Genomic DNA, 23795 nt, shown 5'->3' with positions numbered 1-23795 from the left:
AGGGAGGGAGAGGTGAAGTAACCAGAGTGAAGAGAGTGACTGATGCAGTGAACGAGTTCCAGAGGATGATAAAGAATGAGTCAGAGGCCATGTGCACCAGTGTGGCCGAAGTAGGAGTGAGTGTGATGAAGTAAGACAAAGGAGATGTGGACAGAGAACAGAAGTGAGTGGCAAACAGACAGTGAGGGAGGCAAAAAAAATGCAAGGGTGGGAGAATCACAGAGGGTGAAAACAAGAGATCAGAAGACTGATAGCACTGACCTGAATGTCAGCTTCCCGAATGGTTCCTTCTGCAATCTCCCAGCTCCAGTCCTTTGATAGCAACAAAAGAAAATGTGTGTGTTGATGGCAAGGTTGGGGAAATGAGGTATGGTTAGGCAGAGTAAGGGGGCGGGGGGCGGGGAGGGGGGCTGCAGGCATGCCGTGTTATTGTGCACCGGCCGCTGGCACCAGCACTGTCAGTGAGCCGCGTTGATCCGTGAACTTGCCATCTGGATTCCCCCACAAATCACATTAAAGTTTCAAGCCCTAGAATACATCAAGCTAAATGAATATTGGATCCAGGGGCCGCAGACAGGGCTGATGGGAAAAAAAGCCCCGTGCAACCCAACTCTTTTGTGGTCAGAAATGATCAATCCGTAGCCTTTTTCCTTCGTCTCACCCCGTCAGCGCTGGACAGTGGTTTTGACGAGGTGTAGAGGAGAAAGCATCGCAGTGACGTTCAAATGATGCCAGACATTAATTTGAGGAAATTGTTTCTCTGCAGCGAACGGAGTGACACAGAACGCAGCAGCCTGTTTAAAATGAACCATAATAAAGACAAATACATAGAGTTCTCAGTGTGTTATCACCTTAAACAATCAATGTCAATTTCTTTATAATTTTTTTTTTTGTTTCTTAATTCATAAATAGGATCCTCCTTTTACCTGCAGGGGCTGCTACAGAGTAAGTTCAGCCTGGATACCTGGGTTAATGAGTGCAGTGATCTGATGCATAATATAGAAATAAGTAATTTTATAATAAATAAAAATAAATATAAGGAAACTTAAAAGTTTATGTGTTGTAATCCAAACTTCGGTTGCATTACTGCCACCTACTGGACTGCAGTGTGTATATCAATGTCACAGTAACATCCAAAATTGCGGAAACTGAAAAGTGTGATTCAGTTTTTTATTATTTAGCGCTTGGTTTTTCTTGTAGTGAGTTAAAACATTGTCACCATCATTACAATTTTTTTTAACTTCAAATCCAAATAATTGGCCATTTCTAAATGATTTATTGATTAATATGAGTCTCTGACAGAATGAAGAATATTCACAGGATTTCTTTGAACTACAATTTTGGAGTAGCACCATTGATCATTCAGTCAGATGTTATTATTCCAGACCTCAGTTTGTGCAGATGCAGATAGGACTGTTAGAAAATATTACCTCAAAGATGGAATTTAACGCAACAAGGGAAAGAATGCGTTGTGTTCATTTCCAATCCAGTGGCTCGGAGAACCACAGATTCATTTTTCCGCCGGTCTGGTCTGAGAAAAAAAGCTTTTACCTCTGCCTGTGTAGGACTAATTACAAAAGGTTTCTGTTTTTCCTCACACAGTATCTTGTCAACAGTGTCACGGATATTTTTAAATGAAAGCGTGATATTATGCATGCTTGTAAATAAAAAACAAAAACAAACATGCGAGGAGAGTGCTTCTATTCATCGCGGCTCTACGCCGTCCCATCCAGAGTGACCTGTCAGAGATGGAGACAATTGGAGTTGAACATGACTAGGATTTGAAGCGCAAAGAAAATCTGTGCCTCTCACAAAAAGCAATCTTGGAAAAGCATTGAGCCATTTCACAGTTTTTTTTTTTTTTTTTTTTTTTTTTTTTTCATATAAGTCTTCCCTCACTGGAAATCCTATTTTCCCGACTCTAGGTAGAATAAAAGTCATTAGAGTAAACACATGATTGGATGTTTCAGGTCTAAAACAACATTTTAATTGAAGCCGAATCACTGAAATATGTTTGACAAACAACATTTTAATTGAAGCCGAATCATACAGTGATACAGTAACCGAAGTTTTCCCGTCTGTGACGTATGCTTTTCTGGATGATTCACTCGTCCTTGATTGATTTTCCAGGTCTCCAGGTCATTTTCCCAGAGTACCTGCAGGAGAAGTTTGTCCAGTCGGCTCTGAGCTACATTATGTGCAACGGAGAAGGAGAGTACACCTGTCGCAACAACCAGTGCATTTGTCAGTGTGCCGAGGACTACCCACAATGCAACTGTCCAATCACAGACATCCAGATTATGGAGAACACCCTGCTGGGAATGTCCGAGTTGTGGGCTGCCTCGTACAAAGACTTTGAGAGCTCTGGTAAGAAATGTTTTTACTACAACAAAGACATTTGAATCACTGTGACAATACTGCAGTATTTCATTGAAATAACACTGTATGTAAACTGCACCCTGCAGTTCTGTTTTTTATATATATAAAATATATTTGTTTTATAGAGAGGCGAGTCAGCAGTGGTAGAAAGTGAGACACAGAGGACCTTGGTTTGCAAAAAGGGAATGCTCCTTTTTACAAAATATACGGCTTGACATAACTATTGATGATATAATTAATTATGCTGTATACGCCAATCTGTGGTACAATGAAAGAGTACTATCTCGCACCCATGGGTTGTAAAATGAATATGCGATAGAGTACTTTGTTAAGAGATATAAATATAGTAGGACTGTCAACCACTGAAAATTATATTCTGATTAATCCCAGGCTACATGTTGAGTAAGAATTATTGTTAATGACTCATCATGGTTAGGATATAACAATACACTCAAAATGTTCCACAATTTTTTGTTCACGATATCATTTTATCCAACTTTTGTTTGTGTCTGTGGAACAAGTTCTTCCCACGTTCTGTTTCAACACCTGAATGTCACGTAGGCAACGTAAGCACCTGACCAGTTGGTTTAATAGGTCACAACTACTGTTGTTAGGCGCCACCTACTGTACTGGAGTGTGTACTGTCACGAGAGAAATGCAGCGTCCTTCTTTAGGCCTTGATGTGAGATTCTTTTTTTACTGTCACGAGAGAAATGCAGCGTCCTTTTTTAGGCCTTGATGTGGGATTCTTTTTGACCAATGTGAATTTTTACGCAGTTTTTTTTTTTTTTACCAATTCAGGATGCATCGTTACATGGCTAATCATAATTGTAATTTAGCTTCATTTTAGCTACAATGGATTTCAGCCTTTACTGTGCATCTTGACGGTGTATGAAAACAAAAAGCACTGATTGTGATATGAAAGACTCAGTGTCCAACCGCACCACGTCCGTGGACAGTCCTGTGTAGATACTGACCGTCTTTCAGATGTCAAACAGTCCACAATATGGTTTATAATTAAGTATAATGTCCCAGGTGTTCTTCGTATCTCAATCAGCCCATAAACAGAAACCTAAGACTCCGAGACAGTGAGAATAACAAAAGAGGACTTAATGCCCACAGGCCGGAGAGACAATCAGTCAAAACCCAACAGTGCGAGGGCAGAAAGTGCAGTTTGACCAAGAAGGCTGTAATCTCCAGATAAGTTGTGCTGGCTGACTTGTGATAAGAGTCATTCAAGGAGACTGTGAGGACCATTAGGACTCAGTGTCACCGAGAGGGAGCTGTGATGGCTTACATGCTTGGTGGAGGAATTGGACACCATTGACCTGGATTGATAAGTATATTTTTGTGAGTGTTCAGAAATGAAGACACGCATCTTTTCTGTTAAAGAAAGGTTCAGGGCATCGGTTTCTACATCTGAAAGGTGGGTGGAGGGATATGGTGAGTTCAGAGCAGGGGAGGAGAGTGTAGAGTCTTTGAAGAAAAACGGAAAGGGAGCTCTGACATGAGGCTAACCCTGATGTTTTCCTGCTCTAACGGGAAAGATCTGATGGTTTAAGCTGTTCAACTGTCACCAGGAGGTCTGGAGGAGGCGACTGGCCTACAGCTGAGGTCTCTGCTGATGTTGAGCTGCTGGATTATGGACAGAAAGGTTTTTTTCTAGTCGATGCTCAGGGCTTGGATCTGAAAAAATATACAACTACAAACATTAGTCCGCCGTCACAACTGAATTAAATCTTATATTATTAAATGTTAAATTTAATATGTCGTCACATAGTCCCGCCTTAGTCATAATTGTGTTGGTTTTAACACAGTGGAGACAAAGCTGCAGGTTCAGGTGCCAAACTTAAGGATTGACAGAGCAGGTTGTTGTAGGACTGTCAAATGATTCAAATTTTGGATCCAATAAATCTCTGTAAATGGCTGTAAATTAGTCATTTTTAATCGTGATTAATCATTATCAATCTTGATTGTAACGAATCATGCTTGCAATTAGTAATCATTAATCTCAATCAGAATAAATCACGATTAATCATGATAAATCTTGATTAATCACCATAATAATTAATAATCAATAATCTTAGTCAGAAGTAATACTGATTAATCTTGGTCGTAATTAATTATGATAACCTGGATGAATAAACACAATGTGCTCACAACTAATCTTGGTCGTAATTAATTATGATAATCTGGATGAATAAACACACTGAAAATATTTAAAAAATTAAAAGCCCAAATATCTTCCATAGAGTTGGTGGATGAATTAATGTGATTTTCACATTTGTTTTGACAGCCTTTGGTTATTGGTTTTAGTGCAGTTATGATTTAGTTTCATAATCAATGAGCACCTCTGATGGTGATAAATAAAATAAATAAAATGGTGATAAAAATAATAATAATGAAATGAAATGTAAAAAAAACCCTAACAGAAAAAAACGAATGCTAAAATGTGTGAATCCAAATAGCATTTTCATTGTTATTGCCTTTTGTCTCAGTCAGATGTCTAAATCACTCCCTTTCTTTCTTACCTACAGATGAGTTCAAGTCCTTTCTGAAGAGGCTGCCCTCGACTCACTTCCTGCCCATCAGCAGCGTGCACCTCCTGTGGGGGAGTGACTGGGACTTGCAAGCTCGCTACAGGCTCCTCCAGAGTTCCCTCGACATTCAGCGCTCCAAGATCCAACACACCGCCCGCAAGCTCTTTGGCCTCAGCATCCGCTGTCACCACAATCCCAACCACCAGATGCCCAGGGAGAGGTGGGTAGAAAAACAACTGGTCTTTCAGCATCATAACAAAAATATGACATTTTAGCTCAAACGTGAACGTCCTGTCCATACATATCCAGTATTTGAGGAAATGTGTGACACCATGTCGGATTGAACAGAGTTTTTTTCTTCCTAAAAATCCTAGATCTGAGACTAGGAATATTTCTAAAACTTATGATCCTGTTGTTCCTGTCTATCCACTCAGCTCAGTGCTGAGGCGTGCACATGCCCATAGCACTCTCGCTCACTCTTGTATTTTCCATTTCAGTCTGGAGGAAAATGTAGCTGTGGGAGGTTTTTTGATAGGTCATTGCACACATCTGTCACCACCGTCCACACTCGCATCTTAAGAGCCCCGCTACAGACGTGCCCCGGTGGCAGCAGAGCTTTGAACGCACGCCTTTTCTCTTTTTTTTCCCCCCTTTTTTTTTTGCAGCAATTGAAAACTCTATGCCAAGAATGGAAAATTCCTCAGGGTTGCCATCGTATTAATATGGATTTAAGTGGTCTGAAAATGAGCAACTGTCGCTGCTGTAAAAACAGAAATGCACCCGCACTTGTGGGTAAGAGTTGGCAGAGGGTTCTTCTCAAGTGCTATCAGAAAGTCAGGGCGTGCGCGCCGTCTTCCATGAAGTACACGTCGAGTGCCTGATGGTGCTGCAAATAGGCACAACTTGTTCATTTGCTCGCGTGTGTACGACACAACTCTTCTTCTGTGGAGAACATATTGTGATTATCACCTTGTGTACATGTTATCACATTTACATATACAGGACGTCTCACACAGAGGTGAATACTCTGTGAATACTCCACAAGGTACAGCTTCAATCTAAATCTAATACACAATGAATAGTATATATTTTATATTTTTATATTATATTTTATATTTATATAAAATATTATACAATTTTTTTTAATCTCTACCTATATATATATATATATCTTTCTATATATATATATCTTTCGTTTGTTACACAACCTATGAATATATGTATATATTTAATACAAAAAAGTTGTTTCATATACAATAATATATATTTAAACATATATAAATATATTTAAATATATATTATATTATATATGTATTTATATATGTGTGAATACGATACATATTCAAATATGTGTATTGTGTATATGTTTTTGGATTAACCACAGGAAAGTTGTAAATTAATCACGATTATTCATGATTAATGAGCGCTCCTAAATATGACAAAAATATTGTTTTATGCTGGATCAGAAAGACTTATAACTTTAATTTGTAACTATTCCAAATGACGTGAGTTTATAACATGGTGACATATCGTGAAAAATTTGGAAACATATTAACTCAAAGTTTAGCTGCGGAGAGTTGGTAGATTTAAGTCGTTACTGTGACTGTGATTCGAAAAACACTTTGAGAGTCCAATCCTTCAAAACTACAGTAAAGTCCTTTAAATTATTCATTGGTCTTCGGTCCCTCACAGTCCATTTAACCAGACATCTCACCTGATGTTGAAGCCCCACAAACGCATGACAGGGTTTGACAAACTGCAGGATGTTGGTTAAAACAAAAACAAAAGTGGATGCACAGTGAAATTACTGGATATACAGGAAAAAACGTTCCTAGATTATTTTTACTACCGTATTTTCCGTACTAAAAGTCGCACTTTTTTTCATCCTTTCGCTGGGTTTGCGACTTATACTAAAATATATAATATCACATCTTTGTTATTTTTTACACTAACACCCACTAGATGGCACTCTAGAGTTGTGTACCAGTATGTGCTACTCCTGTACCACTGATCATTTACGTTTGTTATTTTCACCCTGACAGTCACTAGAGGGCACTGGAGCGAGTTGGACTCCGGAGCGACTTATAGTCCAGAAACTAGTTATCGTGGTTAGCATGTCAATATTAACTGCCTCTCTACATATACATATATTGTGGGGATCAGCAGAGTTGTAGGCAGTAATGAACTCAGAAACTGACTTCTCAAAAGCAAGTGCTACTTTATAAGATACTATACGGCTTGACTTTTCTCTTGCTGATTCCTACTGTCTGCTCTGTACACCCGACAATGACAGATTATCAGCCACCGCTTTAATTCCCTGAAACATAAAATGTAATCCTTTAGTCTTTCATCTTCGTGTCTACAACTGGTATTTTCCTTTCTTTTCTTTTCTTTTTTTTTCAGTTTTTCACATTTGTCGGTTGGTTATTCTTTTTTTTTTTCCATTACTGCCTTTGCTTCTTTTTTTTTTTTGTCCTGGGAAATTGCACCCCAGTCCTCAGTCCATTACGAGCCATCAACTCTCATATTCACAGTCCATAACAGCTGATCAAAGGATAAGGGAACTGAACCAAAGCTAGAGGCCCTTCAAGCGTCAACCTGAGTCTTTTCAAGGCGTGTGTGCCAAACACCTCAGGGAGGCCTCGCAGCACATTTTCAACCTGTCATAGAGTCTGCTGAGTGTGCTGATGATGATGTGAAAAACATCTTGCCTGGCCCCAGTGGCTAAGAACGGGCTCGCCAGGGTTCTAAATGACAGCAGGCCGGATCCCTCGTGAGAGACCATTTGGATCCACTCCAGTTCAGGCATCAGGCAGACAGTGGGGAGGATGGTGTCGTCATCTACGTACCTGCTACTCTGTGTATTTTCCCATATGGAAAGATTATGTTCATTGGGTTCATTGTAGGCGTCACTGACGGCAGACGTTCTCTGAGCAGTTGTAGAACATTGGAAACATAATGGTCCTGTGAATGCACAAGCTTTTTGTTTACATTTTTTGAATTATAAATATTGGGCATCGCTCAGGAGTGAAGAACTTCCTTAGATGCAGATTCTGGTCAGAGAATAATCAGGACACAGACGACATTTTTTCTTCTTCATCAAACTCTACAACTACTACTTTTTCTCACATTCTCCTCAGCGAGGACCTCTGTTTACGTACCTCAAATTAGATGCCTGATGCTTTGTCAAAAGTGACCGTAATTAAAACAATTTAATTCATTTTCAATGTTTTTAAATTAGCATTTACTTCTCTGTCGTGTCGCTCTACAAAGCACCAGGGCTTTTATCTGAGAACTACCTGGCTCATTTATCCCTCGTCCTCTTAGTTTCCATCGGTGCATCGCTCTTCATTTCCCTGTTTGTATGTAAATGATCTCCAGCATTTGTTGTGAATTGTACCTTCAACAACTGAGCTGTGCTGAGTATTTAAATAATACAGTATTTATTATCAAATAAACACAGTAGCGCTCCGGGAGTGGTCCTCCAGTATTTAAAAACAAAAACAAAAACACTTGATACATCTGTTTGTTTAATTATGATAAAGTGAAGGATAATGCAGATATAAACGTGTCCGACTGTTAGCCTAACAGCTGAAAAACTTATTTTTTTCTGATTTAGAGCTGGATGTCGATTAGATTATAATTACTGTTGTAAAACTGGGGTTTCTAATATGAACTTTTTTGCGATATTGTCCAGTCACAACATTTGACAAAACTCAGGCATCGCATTATCAGGATTTCATTAACGGAGGAAAACGCTAACAATTCTTACAGATATTACATCATTATGCTAATATCGGATGATAATATTGGTTGGTCGATGTTATCGGATATCACAAATAATAGTCAGAATAAGGGTAATTGTAATATATATATATATATTTATATTTAGTTTTTATATGGTACTGGTTAGCCTAGCATTATGGTTAATATTATATGCTACGCTAACTGCAGTGCGCGTTACATTCATAAAGGAGGTTACCTCATATACAAAAGTGCAGTCTTACATGTTCTCTTTCTTTAATTTATATTTGTTATGTCTTCTTAAGGGAACGTCCATTTTAAGCGACTTCCAGTGCATTTTAGCTTAATTAAATTACAGATGCAAAATAATACAAGCTAACCCTGCGTATTACTTAGTACAATTATCATGATGTAACCTTGTTCCATCAAGTGCTTATCCAAAAAAGATTTTAAGCCCTAAATTATGTTGCCCATCAGAAAACTGCATTAAATAAGGTCGGTCGATGGAGATTTTTTACATCAGCTAATGAAAGACAGCTATCAAAGCGTTCGTCCTCGTCTTTAAAAATGAATGGACGTCTCCTCATCACTTATGGTTAGCTCGCCACACGACATCCATTCATTAAGAGAACTGTAAATTCCTGTTGTGAACACTCGCCGCGGTGACAGTGTGGAGACCTGATACGTGAACTTTATTGGATTTGCTATTGCATTTCCTGTAATGAGCGTAGCAGCTTGTCTTTGGTATAAATGATTAATGGTGACTGATATGAAGTAGCATCACTGCCAGCCAGCTCATTTGCATCTGTTAATTATTCATGCTCAAGGTCCCGCATATTTACAAATACGCATGTATTTTGCAAAAGACGGACTAAACTTCACCCTAATTGTGATTAATTTTGACACGTCACTTCATACGTTAACCGTTATGCTTTCTCTGAGCGTCTGCTTTGAGAAACGCAATTGTTTTAATCACACACTTTTTTTATTCCTTTAAACGAGACCATAGGTAGTCTGTTCTCTCTCGCCGTAGATGTCTTTCTTTGTCCCACTGTAAAATTTTTCCCTCTAAATACAGGATCTGTTGTGGTGGTGTAGCATTAGTTTCTTAAGCTAAGTAATGTCCAGGTCAGTCAAAGAAATGCACATTTCTACTGGAATAGTTTCAAAGGCTCGTAGTGTCTAGCAGCCAATTACGTGTTTCTTTAATTTGTTAGCTAAATACATAGCATATCTCCTCGTTAGTGTAGTGGTAAGTATCCTTGAATGTCACGCGGGAGACTTATCTGATTTCCTGACAGAGAGAAAGCTTAGATTCCTGAAGGCAATTCCTCTATCCTTCCATCCATCCATCCATCCATCCATCTATTTGTTAGCCAACTAGTGACTTATCAACAAAACTGCACTCACACTGATCCTGACACTGTACCAGATGTTGGCTTGAACCAGCAGGGGGATCCGGTCCTTTATGACTAGCCATGCAAAGCCCAGAACCAAGTCTCCCAGGGGGTATGTTGAGTTGTTTTGGGAAGGTGTGCCGTCCAAGCTTTTCAGTCAGTCAATTCAAGTCTAAACTCATGATGATCAGCCATGTGGCTCCTCGTTAGTTAATGTATAACTAGTTTTATGACACGGAAAAAAAGTGCTTGAATCGCAAAACACTGAGCTTATGCTAATTTGCTAATAACGATCCCACACCCACAGTTTACCAAGTTTGATAAGTTTAAGTTTTGATGATTTCCAAAAATAATTAAAAAAAAAAAACTCTCAAAATTTCAGAAAATAATCAATCTTTCTTTGGTGTCCACGCATGAACACTGAGCATCTGAGAATTGTTGATTTTGAGGCGGTGCGTCAAATTTACCGCCTGATCAAAAGTTACTAAAATTAAAAAGACAATTCTTTGTTTTTGTCAAAAAGTCAATGGAATAAAAAACAAGTTATCTCAGCAATTTTCTGAGAGATAAAAATCACATCAAGTCGGTCTTTGTAGAAATGCAGAAATAATTTCTTTTCGCTTTCTCACCCGTGTCCCTGATCAAAGACTAATGAAACAACAGCTAGACAAAAGTACATTTAAGTGGAAAGAAACAGAACTAAGCACAAATATTGTCTGATGTGTTTATGTGTGATGCATAAATAAGTAGTTTTTTCTCGTTGCTAATATTAATTTTCTCATTAGTAATTATTTTTACTGCAGGAACTTCAGCAGCAAACGCAGCAAACTGGTAAAGGTCCGTTAAGTGGAGAGTAAGACGGCAAACAAAACAACACAACAGGGGGATGAAAATGTTATTTTGTTAGTTTTATTTTCTCCCCCCAAAGACACCCGAACTTAACTAGACACTAACACTGTACGGTAAAGAAAATTTGAAGCCACACTGTCGTTACTGTACGTGCTGAAAAGAGACGACACGCAGACGAGGTTTTGACAAAAAAAGAAACCTGAGTTTGACTTAATTGTGTTCCATTTAGAACGATTTTACACCTAGTTCAACACAATTAGCCACTTTAATTAAAATAAACCACTTTATGTACCCATTAAATATATACGTATTCTTTCATAATTTGAAAGCACCACCTGTTATACTGGTTGGTTTGAGCCATTTAAACTGTTCTGTTTGGGTGCACCTGTGAAAGTGAACGTACAGCAGTGATGAGATCATGAACGAGACGACCTAGCCTCAAAGCTAATGTGATCTGGGAATAGCTTATATTTAATGGTAACTGTCAACAGTTTTTTATTACAATCCTCCGACTAGATTAAATATAAAGCATCCGTGGCAGCGGTAAAAGCATTCTCTGCAGACTGAATGTAATCTTCTTATGTCAACAGCGATCCTCGTGACTCATGCTAAACAAACTTTGCCAGTGACTTGTCAACTTCGAGCAACTTTAATTATGAAGATAGCTCCGAGCAAATTCATTTTAGAAATTTCTCTTCATGTGAAAGCGATGAACTGCGAATATCATCATATCATCGTAAATTCAGTTCTCTTTACCTTAATGCTGCTACGGTACAGGCCAGAGTCAACAGATCAGGAAGTAAGAAAAACACAGCTGTCGTGCCTGACAGACAAAAAATAAAAAAAAGACAAAAAAGGTGAAAGTCGATAAGTATTAGGACAGATATTACCACAACTACTGTTGGGGAATGACCAAACAAGTCTGAGAACCACTGGTCTAGACAGAGATGGGCATGATAAGAAGAAGAAGAGCCTTTGACTTTTACATACATCTTCTTCTTTTTCTTTCGGCTTTGTCCCTTTTTTTTTTCAGGGGTTGCCACAGCAGATCACTGATTTCCATCTCTCCCTGTTCTCTGCATCTTCTACTCTAACTCCCACTATCTCCATGTCCTCCCTCACTGCATCCATATATCTCCTCTTTTCCCCAACCTGGTAGCTCCATCTCTAACATTCTTCTCCCAATGTATCCACTGTCCCTCCTCTGCACATGTCCAAACCATCTCAATCTGGCTTCTCTAGCTTTTTCTCCAAACCTTCCTGTCTGTGTTGTCCCTCTAATGACCTCATTCCTGATCCCTGATTTGACTTTTACATACATATTTATTTATTTTCCGACATGTTCTGTTCTTCAGGGGGTGAGTGAAAACTAGAGGACTGATATTTGAGTAAAATGTCCAACCAATCAGAAGGGACATTTTCGAACGAGGTGATGAAGACAACCTGTACCATCTGTACCATCAGATGTCATTGACTGGTGGTTATGCAGGTCAAACCCCTAATGTCAGTGTAATTTAAATGTGACTTATTTACGACGACGGACATGAAACGTGTTTAAAATAAAATCTATAATTTCGCTGCATTAAGTAGTTTAGGGCAGGTTTAAAAAGTTCTCCCAGCGCACATTTGTTATCCACTCCCTCTGCTCAATATTAATAATTGGTCGATCTTTTTCGCATACATTTTCCTCATGAAGTATTTAGTATTTCTGGCTATCTGTACCCTTTTTTTCCCCCTTCATGCTCGTGAGCCCAAACATTTTGGGAGATTTATGTTGAAAGTATCTTGAAAGTTATATAAAACATTCTCTTTTAGCCAGGGTTCCCACGAAGACAAAGTTAGCAGGATCAAACGATGTGCTTCAGCTGTCCTTTATCACTGATCTGTTCTCTGCTCTTTTTGGGTGTTGCCTCGGGGCTCCTTGGCCTGCTGAGAATTCAATGTCATCCATCATAGTTAATGCTCAGGTTCATTAACATGTCAAACTAACCTTGACTAGCCCTCATCCTTAAAACAACCAGGATTCAGAATTCATCTCCCGGAGTCAAAAAAAAAAAAGAAGATACACTACTGTCAAGATGACAAGGAGCGATACCTCTGGGGGTTAAGAAGAGATGGGATAAGAATAGCAAGTAACACCACTTTAGTGAAATAAGGCAACTTCGCTTCATTGTGTGGAATAAAATATCACCGTTCCTCATACAGACGGCAGCTTTTTGTTGCAGCAACAACAAAGGTCTTTGCTGGAATGTTCATACTATGACAATGCTGAATATGACTATAAACATCCTTAATTTCCCGAAGGGGAACTCCCGAGGACGTACTATAAACATCCTTAATTTCCCGAAGGAGAACTCCCGAGGACATTTTGTCTATCCATCCATCTATCCATCGATCCATCCATCCATCCATCCATCTATCTAGCTATCCAGCTAGCTATCTGACAGCACTTCTTCCTTCTGTTCTATTTTCATTTTGCTCGTTGACTTTTAACTCTGTCTCTTGTTGCCTCTCTTCCCCTTCCCCCCGTTTCTCTCTTTCTTCTCCGTCTCTTCCTTTTCTCCGCAGGTCTGTGATGCAGTGGCTAAACAGGGTTCAGTCGTTCCTCTACTGCAATGAGAATGGGTTCTGGGGGACGTTCTTGGAGAGCCAAAGGACATGCGTGTGCCACACAGGCGTCACCCTGTGCCAGAGACCCATCCCTTGTGTCATAGGTGGCAACAATAGCTGTGCCATGTGCAGCCTGGCTAACATCTCGCAGTGTGGCTCCTGCAACAAGGGCTACAAGTTGTACCGTGGACGCTGTGAACCCCAGAATGTGGATTCAGAGCGAAGCGAGCAATTCATCAGCTTCGAAACCGATTTGGACTTTCAGGACCTGGAGCTCAAATACCTGCTACAGAAAATGGATTCTCGGCTGTACATCCACACCACGTTCATCAGCAACGAGATCCGGCTGGAAACATTTTTCGACCCGCGATGGCGTAAGCGCATGTCCCTGACTCTGAAAAGTAACAAAAACAGGATGGACTACCTCCACATGATAATCGGTCTGTCGATGAAGATCTGCCAGATGCGTAACAGCAGTATCGATCCCATGTTCTTTGTTTACGTCAACCCTTTCAGCGGCAGTCACTCAGAAGGCTGGAGCATGCCCTTTGGAGAACACGGTTACCCCCGCTGGGAGAAAGTCCGCCTGCAGAACTCCCAGTGCTTCAACTGGACTCTGCTGCTGGGGAACCGCTGGAAGACCTTCTTTGAGACGGTGCACATCTACCTGCGGAGCCGTGCTAAGGTCCCCACCGGCCTACGCAACGACACGGGACAGGGGCCTGTGGATCTGGCGGACCCGAACAAACGGCAGATCTACATAAAAATATCCGATATTCAAGTTTTCGGTTACAGCCTGCGTTTTAACGCTGACTTGCTCCGCAGTGCGAACCAGTCGTACACACAGGGAAGTCAGTTCTACTCATCCTCATCCGTGATGCTCCTCCTACTGGACATAAGGGATCGGATTAACCGCCTCGCCCCTCCGTCGGCTCCGGGGAAACCCCAACTGGACCTTTTCTCCTGTATGCTGAAACATAGGCTTAAGCTCACCAACAGTGAGATGATTCGAGTCAATCATGCTTTGGACATGTACAGCACAGAAATACTCAAACAGTCAGACCACCTGACTGCTAAACTCTGTTGAAAATGACAAGAGCGAAGAAAAAACACACATCCAACAAAAGGACAATACGAGGGTTTGAATCTTAATTTGTTCTTTTTTTTTTCATTTTTGGACCTTTTCTGCCTTTTGATGTAATATTAACTTTGTAATCATAATTCTTAACAAGAAAAAAAAAAAAGAAAAGCCAGTGATGAAAAGTAATTTCAGGAAGATAAAGAAGATTATTGGATAAACTCCAAGGACTGTATCATATTTGTTCCCAGCATGTCTGTCATTCCCTAAAAGAACTTAAAAGAGATAGAACGACAACGAGAGTGAGTGAGAGAGAGAGAGAGAAGAAAGTTTAATTTATGTACCGGCGAAAAGAGGCCTTGACTTTATCCAAGGGATCAAAGGTTTTATCTGAAACTGCCATTCTTTATTGAGAAAAAAAAGACATAAAAATAAAATAAATTTTTAAAGGAACAATGACGCAAGGGCAGACCAGATATCCTTTATTTCGGGGAATGTTCCGAATATTTCAGACCTTGTAGACAGTTTATTATGGGAGGTGTTTCTACCTTGTCAGCGTTATTAGCCCTAGTGAAGGCGTAATCCACTCCTCATAGACCAACCCACAGAGAATCGGCATCGCTCTTCATAAGTTACCGTGAGAGCGGCGTGGTCTGGACAGTGGGGCAGTGATGGATCGTCATGTCGGATAACAGAAGCCAGCTGTTTATAAATATACATATATATGTGGGTGATTGTGTGTGTGTGCGCGCGCGAGTGTGTTTGTTAGCGTGCACATACCTTTTTGGCTTGATGCTTATCGTCGTTTGTTAATTGAATGTGTTATTTGAGACCGACTCCCGTCCCAGCTGAATTTGGATCGCTTCTTCTTCTTCTTCTTCTTCTTCCCGTGTTTGAAATACTACAAGCTGTTTCTTCCTTTGTTTCTTTTCTTTTCTTTTCCTTTCTTTTTGTTTTTTCTTCTTCCTTTTTTTCACAAGGCAGTACCTCCTGGTGCGTGAGTGCAATATTGTGGTCTGAAGATTTAACAATCAATGCTATTTTGTACAGCTTTGCAAAACGTACATGTTGTGACTGCTGATTTGTGGAGCTTTTTCAGCACCGAGAGCAAAACATTCATTGTTCAGACACATTCGCAAGACAACTTAAAGCCATACACTTCCCTGAGGTAGACATGGAATACACCCATGTTTTATATAGTACTGAACCCACGGCAAAGACTTAAGTGTTCCATTTGTACGTCTTTATGTCTGTAGTCCGGTTCCTCACTTGGTTTCCAATAGGGACAAATTAAAAAATGGCAGAAAATCCATGAGGGAATAAACCTGATGAGAATCTTTTGAATTTAATTGAATTTTGTGACGTCAGTTGAAGAAAGAAGAAGGAAACAGTTTCTGTATTGCAGTGTTAAAAAAAAAAACAAAAAAAAAAACGTTGGCAGTGATTAATATTTTAGTTTTTATGGCCATGTATGAAAACACCTACAATAATGTTACAGAGCTCTGGATCAAAGGTTTTGTAACGCTCCTTTTTTTATAACTTTTTGATTAGGATTTTCCAAGTGGTTGTTTCTGAGAAGCTGCGACGAGTAGTTTTGGTAATTCATAAAATAATAAAAAAAGTATTTAGGTTTCTTAAAAATTAAAAATAACCTAAATGGACATTTGAAAATCCTAATATCACTACTTTTGGAATTTAGTTTAGAATATTATGAAATAAGATAAAGAAATAAACTTAAAGAATTTTAAGGGTACAGTTATAAAGGAGAGGCACAGATTTGTGTGGATCGAGTGAATGTTACATAAAAGAGAAATTACACCCTTTTACAAACGCGCCTCCTACAGTCATTCCCCAAACTATATATAAAAATCAACAATACACAATAAAAAAAAATTAGGAAGAATACGATGGACTTTAGCTAGGTTGAAAATTTAGATTAAAATTTAGATTTTTAGTTTCCAAAATACACAAATATGCAGTACACAAAATGCTGAGAAACACTCAAGGTAGTAACACATACGGAGTTGAGTCACAACTCTAAATAGGTAACGTAATAGTTAAAAAAAAAAAACAGCAACTTTGACACAAATAGTGTTTTGGTCACATTTTATTTTGGGTAAACTGATGCTAAAATGTTGCTTTTTACAGCGTTTTTCTAGGTCTTTTCAATGCCATGCATGTTAGTTAACAAAAAAGGGAACAACCCGAAGCCATACAGCTAGCTTTGCTTTTCTTAAAGGGTTTCAAATGTGATAAAATGCCTCTCGTTACCTGTGCTCTCGTTAACCCTAAGTCCCAACTTGAAATTCACAGGTTTTATCGTTCTCCTCGGTGTGTATTTTGGACAACATTTGTACAAAATTTTAATTTAATAGTGTTGGGTTTTTTTCCCCCTACTTTGTGTGAAAGAATCGACCCATCGCTGGGTATAATGTTGGTTTGCGATATAAGCGTTGGAAGGAACGACGAGACTTTCTTCAGACTCCTGCGTCAGTCCATGAGTTCACGACATTTTCAAAGCAAAATAGATGAATAAATACATGCTTTTATTCATTTCTCTTTCAATTTGAAATTGATATATAGCTAAATAGGCTTTTTGAAAATGTAATAAAAATATCATCATTAAAAAAACTGAATTAAAGTTAAAGGATTTAGACCTTGGTGCGTGAACTAGTGTTCCGTGAGGGCAAAAAAACATCCTTGAGAAGATTCTACGGCTTGATTAAATCTGTACCTCTCGCAAATCCTAAAAGTTAAAGAAAAAAGCGTTTTGATTTCTTCCTAAAGTCCTTTAAAAGCACACAGTGAAAGGGTAAAACACCACCCAGCTTAAATATCCAACCATTCAAAATGGCCTCCAGAAGAAGAGTGAGGCAGGAAGTGAATTCTCACTTCTCCATAGGTCTGGCAGAAAACATCAGGCCAGAAAGACCAAATTACTTCAGATGGTGCCGTGTCTAGACGGCAACCATTTTGAAAACGTGTCCTGTGGCTGTGGAAGAGACGCTTCTGAAAGTCTTAATCCAAATCTGACTCCAACAATCAAAGGAAAACATCTAAAGAGATGTGAAAGCGACTGTGATTGGTTCAAGAACCGTCCAGTACTGAAACCTGTGAGAACAGTGGTGACGTGTTGTACTTCACAGTGGGGCTTCGCGCTACGAGCTATAGTATAGCCCGTAGTATATATAAGGTTTTCCAAGTTACTTTCCTGTCAGTTAACAGGAATGTAACTGTTCGTTAAAAAATGTTTATAGAAAAAATGTGTCCCATAGTTAAAGCAAAATGTATTCATATGAAACCCTTTGTTTCATGTCTTTGGACGGACAGAGTCTGAACCCACTTTATGACAAAGAAAAAAAACACTGTTTGACTGCCCAGAGCAGTGTCTTTTCCACAGTGAACACTTGGCTTCAGAAAGGGTCCATAAATTCCAGGTTGACTCGGCCAAAGTTCAAAACCCCTGGTCTTAAACATCTTTACACTGACCTGATAAAGTCAGTTCCCCTCAAACCTGATGGAGCGTTTGACGACAAAGTAAATGGAACGGCGCCGACTCTAGGACTGAGACGCTGATCCGACAGGGCTCAAACTCACCGTTCCTGGCAGTTCTGAGTTTTGAAACAAAGATATTTATTTTATGTTTTAAAACAATGAATATAAAAGTTTGAAAAAATAAAATCCAACAAAGTTAGTACCACCAGTACCACTAAGAAAGGGAATTAGGGATTTGAACACAAAATGAAGTCACTGTAGCTAAAGAAGTCGCTAACTTTACTGCATTCAAACGTTGTATCCTTGGATTCACAGTATGTTGAAAGTATTCTCAGTACTTACCAATATCAGATTCAAACGTTGTATCCTTGGATTCACAATATGTTGAAAGTATTCTCAGTACTTCTTAAAACCAATATCAACACAATTTCGACAAAATAAAACATTTTCTGATGTGATGTAGGTTTGGCATATTTTTGCTAATTCGCTAACAGCATATGAGCAGGTTCTCTGCTAGCATAACTAGCAGAGGACACCTTTATGCTTTACTTCTCGATTAAATATTACAACAAAATACCCCTGAAACATAATTTGTACTTTTACAGTGCTTTTAGGATGCGGACAGTCGTCACATGACTGCTATGGTTGGGGATGTGCAGGGATATCAGTGTTTTACTCACGTTAGCGCTAAGCTAATTGTCAGCTGCTGTCCATTTACTATCATAGATATTGGCATGGAATTGTTTTGTTGGAACTTCGAGTACAGTAGACACCAGTTACTGCAAAATACCATAATACAGAATGATTTTTTTTAAAAACCAATAATGTTATCACTCATCAGTTCTACAATAGAAGACACAGGAAATTATTGCTTCTGTATCATTCTCATACCAGGAGCATTTCCTTAAAAATCCATTCAAGTGTTGAAAGCTAATTTTAACATATTAGAATAGGCTACAGGTCAAAACAAGTGACTGAAGACCTGGAGTATTAACTACGATTACTGAAAAATCCATCCAAACTTTTTATTATTATTATTATTATTATTATTATTATTATTATTATTATTATTAAAGTGCCTGTTATCAAACCCTTTAACTTATTTCAAAGCCTGACAAAACGTTGAGTTGTTGCAGTGTTTCAGAGAGGAAGGTGAGAAATCACACCCTCAGACCCAAACACGCGTCTTCTCCTGAACCAAGAGCTCGTGTACAGAAGAACTAACTGACAGGAACCAAGAATGTCTCTCAGAGAAGGTGTTTTATCCCCTGTTGTACAATATTGTTGTAAATACTAACTCCGTTACGGTAACACGGTTCCGCTACAGTAACGATATTACCGTAAGATATATTTAAAAAAAACGAACAAAAAAAAAAACAAAAAAAACAATGATCAAAGGGAATAGAAAAAGAACTTCAAAGCAGCCCTCCATTTGAGTACATTAGCACAACCGCAGGACACGCGCGCCTCATGTATCTATAGATTCATGACAATGTTTGACTGTTTTTTATATCGTCTACTCCACACCCACTGTATTTTCCTTTTGAGCCAGTTGCAAGGTCCATAAAACAAGCACATGTACTCGTACCACGTTATGCTACCACGGTGTTGCTTACATGTATCCATGACTGTGTCTGAATATTTTTACACCTTATATCTTGCCTATGTGCTTTTTGCCGTTCTGTTCTGGTCATTATATTGGCTTTCTTCAAATGAATGTTTCATATAATAATCTATTTCTCATTAAAAGGCTATATTTAATAAGAAGAGCACGACTTGTTTGTACATTTTCAGTAGTACAGTGAGTAGTACACCTTAGAGACCACGCAGTTTAATGTGTTTTTTTCTTTGAAAGATGATACTTCAATCTACAACAGTCATTTCTTTAGGGATTGGGTAAAAGTAAAACATAGAACCAGGCCACATAGATAGTGTTTACACGATTACTGTTTATCCATTTAAATGCATTACACTACATTTTACATTTATCCATTTTTAGCAGGTGCTTTTTTCCAAAGACAAGAGGAGGATTAACTATCCAGCAGGTGGTTCCTCTGGGAATCGAACTCAGGACTCTGCTTCCGAGGCAGGCGTGCTAACACTACAGGAATTGCAGCACAATGTCCACAGGGAGTTGAAGTTTTTCAGAGGTAAAGAAAACCAACGTCCACAGGGAGAAGAAAACCAAATTAAAGAAAAATGGAAAAGTTATATTTAATTATAAAACATACATAAATAATATTTCCGATGATGTCCAATTTCCCATTTTGATATCAACCGTTTGTGTTAAAGGCATAGGCATTCACTTTCACTTCAAAACTTTTTAGGTCACATCATCTGGCGAAACCACGTTGTAAAAAATTATAAGATTTATTTTTTAAATTTTATTTATAAAAATAAACAAATCACAGCCGATTCTTTGTACAGTTTAGTACAGTATTAGTTTTAGGAAAAGTAAAGTATTTATAAAAATGTTCATGATCCCAGACTGAGCTTCTCACTAGTTCTTCGTCAAATACACGTCCTCGTCTTCTACCGCATGACTAGATTATTTCAGATTAGCCAGTAGCCAATGGTAAATATTATTCACTAATACCGATACACATGGTGAACACAGTACTCATATACAGTAGGCTTTGGCATCAAACAATAACTGATTGTCATGATGGTCCCGGTTGGGGGGGTGGGGAGGGGGTGGGGGGCAAGAAAACATTCCTCACTCCATTAAACCAACACCAGCAGACAGGACTGTTGACAGAAGGCTGCCTGTGAATCTGTGAAATCAAGCCGTTGATGCCAAATTCTTACCTTCCATCTGTTTGTCTCAGCAGAGATAGAGACTCGTCAATTTTAGCTGATTTTCTGACCACTGGAAAAATCAGATTTCTGTGTTTGAATGACAGTCGATGGACTGCAGGGCCCAGGGTTTGACGTTTTTACAACTTCAATTGTTTTTTCTCTAAAGTAACAAAAAAAAAAATCCATCCCTACGATGCCTCCTAAACGCTCTGATCATGTTCTCAGAGGCCCAATCGAAGACGCCGACACAGATGACAGTAAACAAACCTTATTTATTTATTTATTTTACAATAATGTGCGCTCCTGCGCTGTTCCCGTTCCCGTCATATACGGTCGGTCCGTGGCTGCGTCGCCACTTCCGTGCTCTACCGAGCGCTAACCTCCGCCGCGCCCCCACAATGTGTATTTTATTTTTTGAATTATAAAACTCTACTGTGCATATAATTGTGTGGGAAAGGGTAATACAGTCTATGGAGGGTTGATAACAGTGTGGTTGAGGTTCGTAAAGGGAAAATATATACACAAATAATATAAATAATATACCTCGCGGATTTTCCCTTTTTCGCGGTGGGTCTTGGAACGCGATAGAACTACCGCGATAGGAGAGGGAACACTGTATTTCAGTGGTACAGTTAAAATAATTATTGAATATCAGTTGAAGATTGTGTGGATTTAATTAATTTATAAGTGTAATGATATTTTTGACCACACGTTCGACTTGGTGTTTATTATCGGAGATGATGCGGTCGATGGAAAATGCTGTCTCAGGTATTTATGCGCATGTAAGCCGACCCTCCCGATTTGATCTTTATTTTTTTTTTGGTGTTTTAAATTCGGCTTTTATGCGAGTATATACGGTACTATTAATCGAAATAAATGTTCCAAGTGGAAAATTTTCAAAGATGAATGGACTGAAAACGCTGCATTCATTCAGCCTCCAATGAGCAAAAACAACAAGAGCCAACCTTTGAAAAACAATAGATAATACTTTTTGACTCAGGAAGATGAGACCCCCTAGTGGAAGGAAAAGGGGAAGTGCAGGGAAAAGGGGAGGAGTTAAGAAGACAGGTGGAGAGAGTTGGGCAATCAAAATGGCGGCAAATACAAGCGGCAGGAACAGGTGGACGAGGGAGCGTGGACACGAGTACGCGGGAAATGGACAACCTGAGGACAGATGAGAGGTGAGACACAAGAACCAGTCGAAAAATACAAACAGACTAAGGTTAAAATAATTTGTTCCGAAATAAAAACACTTCCATTCAGAATGAGAGGATGTCCAGCTGTGTGTTTAGCTCAGACCAGCAGAAACCACAACAAACCGGCTCAACCTGCCTGCTCTCAGTTGTCACAGCAGTTATGGAGGAGATTTTGATTTTTTGTAGTGTTTGTTCACTTGATTGTGAACAGTTGATTATATTGTTGCACGTCCTTGTACAATGTTACAATTCCCAGGATTCATAGCTAATCACTGTTCAGATTTTCAGAAGGTATAATTTAATCCAAAAATGTTCAGCCCAGCGTGTACGTGACAACCGTAGGTGGAGACCTGAACAGCAGGTGGCACCAGGACTGGATCTAGAACATGCAGGTGTGAATGAGCTGCTAAGAGCTGCAGAGCAGAACCAGGACAAGTCTGTGGTTCTGAAGATGATGTATTTGTAGTCGTTCTGCGTTAGATGGTGGGACATTGAAAAAACATTTTAGAGAAACCAATTATAAACCACAAATGAACCAACAAACGCCAAGAAGTAAAAACAGTTCTGAAACAACCTTACAACCAAGACCTACCATTGAAAATGTTATTTTTTTTTTTTCAATTCAGATCATTTCCATATTTTTTCTCCATATTCTTATAGAGAGATACTTGAATCATTTAACTTTCCTTGAACAGGTAGATAATTGATTGAGGAACTTAATGTAAACACATTTCCTGGTACTTACTCTGACTGTACTCCTTAGTCTCACTTGACTGGCGTCTACTCAACCAGGGCCTGTAATCCTGGCCGGGAGTGAACGGAACAGACAGGGAATAAATTAACAGTCGAGGCAGATGAATATTTTTGTCATTATTATAGCAAAATTGCAAAGTAATATAATAAAAATATAATATTTAAATAAAATAAAAAACTCTTTAGTTATTTTGCTCTGTAGTTGTTATTTCTACAGTTTACATCAGGCATGGGCAACCTAAGGCCCGGGGGCTGGACGCAGCCCGTTCAGTTTTTTAATCCGGCCCACCTTACTTCTCCAATATTATATAATTTATTTAAACTGTCATTATACTTCTGCTTTTCCCCTGCAATGCCCATGGTTCCCCAAAAGATGGCGTAGAAAATGATAAAAGCATTTTAGCATTTTAGCCTTTATGCATGACTTTTACATGTCATTTATCTTAGCTCACCAGTTAGCTTAGCTATGGCTCAGAATTGTCCCTGTGTTTAGATGAAGTGTTGGGGCGCAGACCTACGTGTCCCAGTGTGGAGAGGTTTGAAAAATCCAGTATTTGCGTCGATCAGAATGAGGACGGTGGAGACCCCGCTTCTTTGTACCGTGCTGGAGAAGCTACTTCGGCTATTCAGTGTGCTACAGCTAACTGTCGCTGCCTTGTTGTGTATGTTTACAGTTTGCGAGGTTTGTAAGCTCGCTCTGTGTGTTCTTTTAAGGTTTTCTCAACTTCTGCTACAATTCTTTGCTGGTGTTGGTATGTTAGTGTGGTGGGCACAGCGCCACCTACAGACCTGGCATATGTACTACAAGGACTGGAGTCAAATTCAGTTTAAATGCTGAATTTGTTTGCACTACATCCATGAAAACAATACATAGATTTGCAGGGGTAAAATATTGAATCTTTTTTTTTTTTTATGTCAGATAAGTGAACCTTATTTAAAAGTCACAGTTTAACCG

The 23795-nt window shown here is 39.0% G+C and overlaps 1 protein-coding gene and 1 long non-coding RNA gene across 6 annotated transcripts in view; both read left to right on the top strand.

The window, feature by feature from the left end:
• brinp1 (bone morphogenetic protein/retinoic acid inducible neural-specific 1) overlaps window positions 1–16668 on the top strand; it is a 159705-nt gene extending 143037 nt beyond the window's left edge. For both annotated transcript variants that reach the window (XM_008325930.3, XM_008325931.3), the window contains 3 exons: window positions 2131–2367; window positions 4917–5139; window positions 13478–16668. In XM_008325930.3, the coding sequence (XP_008324152.1) occupies window positions 2131–2367; window positions 4917–5139; window positions 13478–14606 (1589 nt within the window). In that variant the 3' untranslated portion in view covers window positions 14607–16668. The remainder of the gene's footprint in view (window positions 1–2130; window positions 2368–4916; window positions 5140–13477) is intronic.
• Window positions 16669–21843: 5175 nt separating this feature from the next.
• Window positions 21844–23795, top strand: part of LOC103390189 (uncharacterized) — a 110512-nt gene continuing 108560 nt past the window's right edge. For all 4 annotated transcript variants that reach the window (XR_003051804.1, XR_522661.3, XR_003051803.1 and 1 more), the window contains exon 1: window positions 21844–22072. This is a non-coding gene — a long non-coding RNA (uncharacterized LOC103390189). The remainder of the gene's footprint in view (window positions 22073–23795) is intronic.

The sequence above is a fragment of the Cynoglossus semilaevis genome, chromosome 14 (genome assembly GCF_000523025.1).
Source record: "Cynoglossus semilaevis isolate Cse_v1.0 chromosome 14, Cse_v1.0, whole genome shotgun sequence".
In the NCBI taxonomy this organism is placed as follows: domain Eukaryota; kingdom Metazoa; phylum Chordata; class Actinopteri; order Pleuronectiformes; family Cynoglossidae; genus Cynoglossus; species Cynoglossus semilaevis.
Note: the sequence above shows the minus strand (reverse complement) of the source record. Positions and strands in the feature narration are given on the sequence as shown.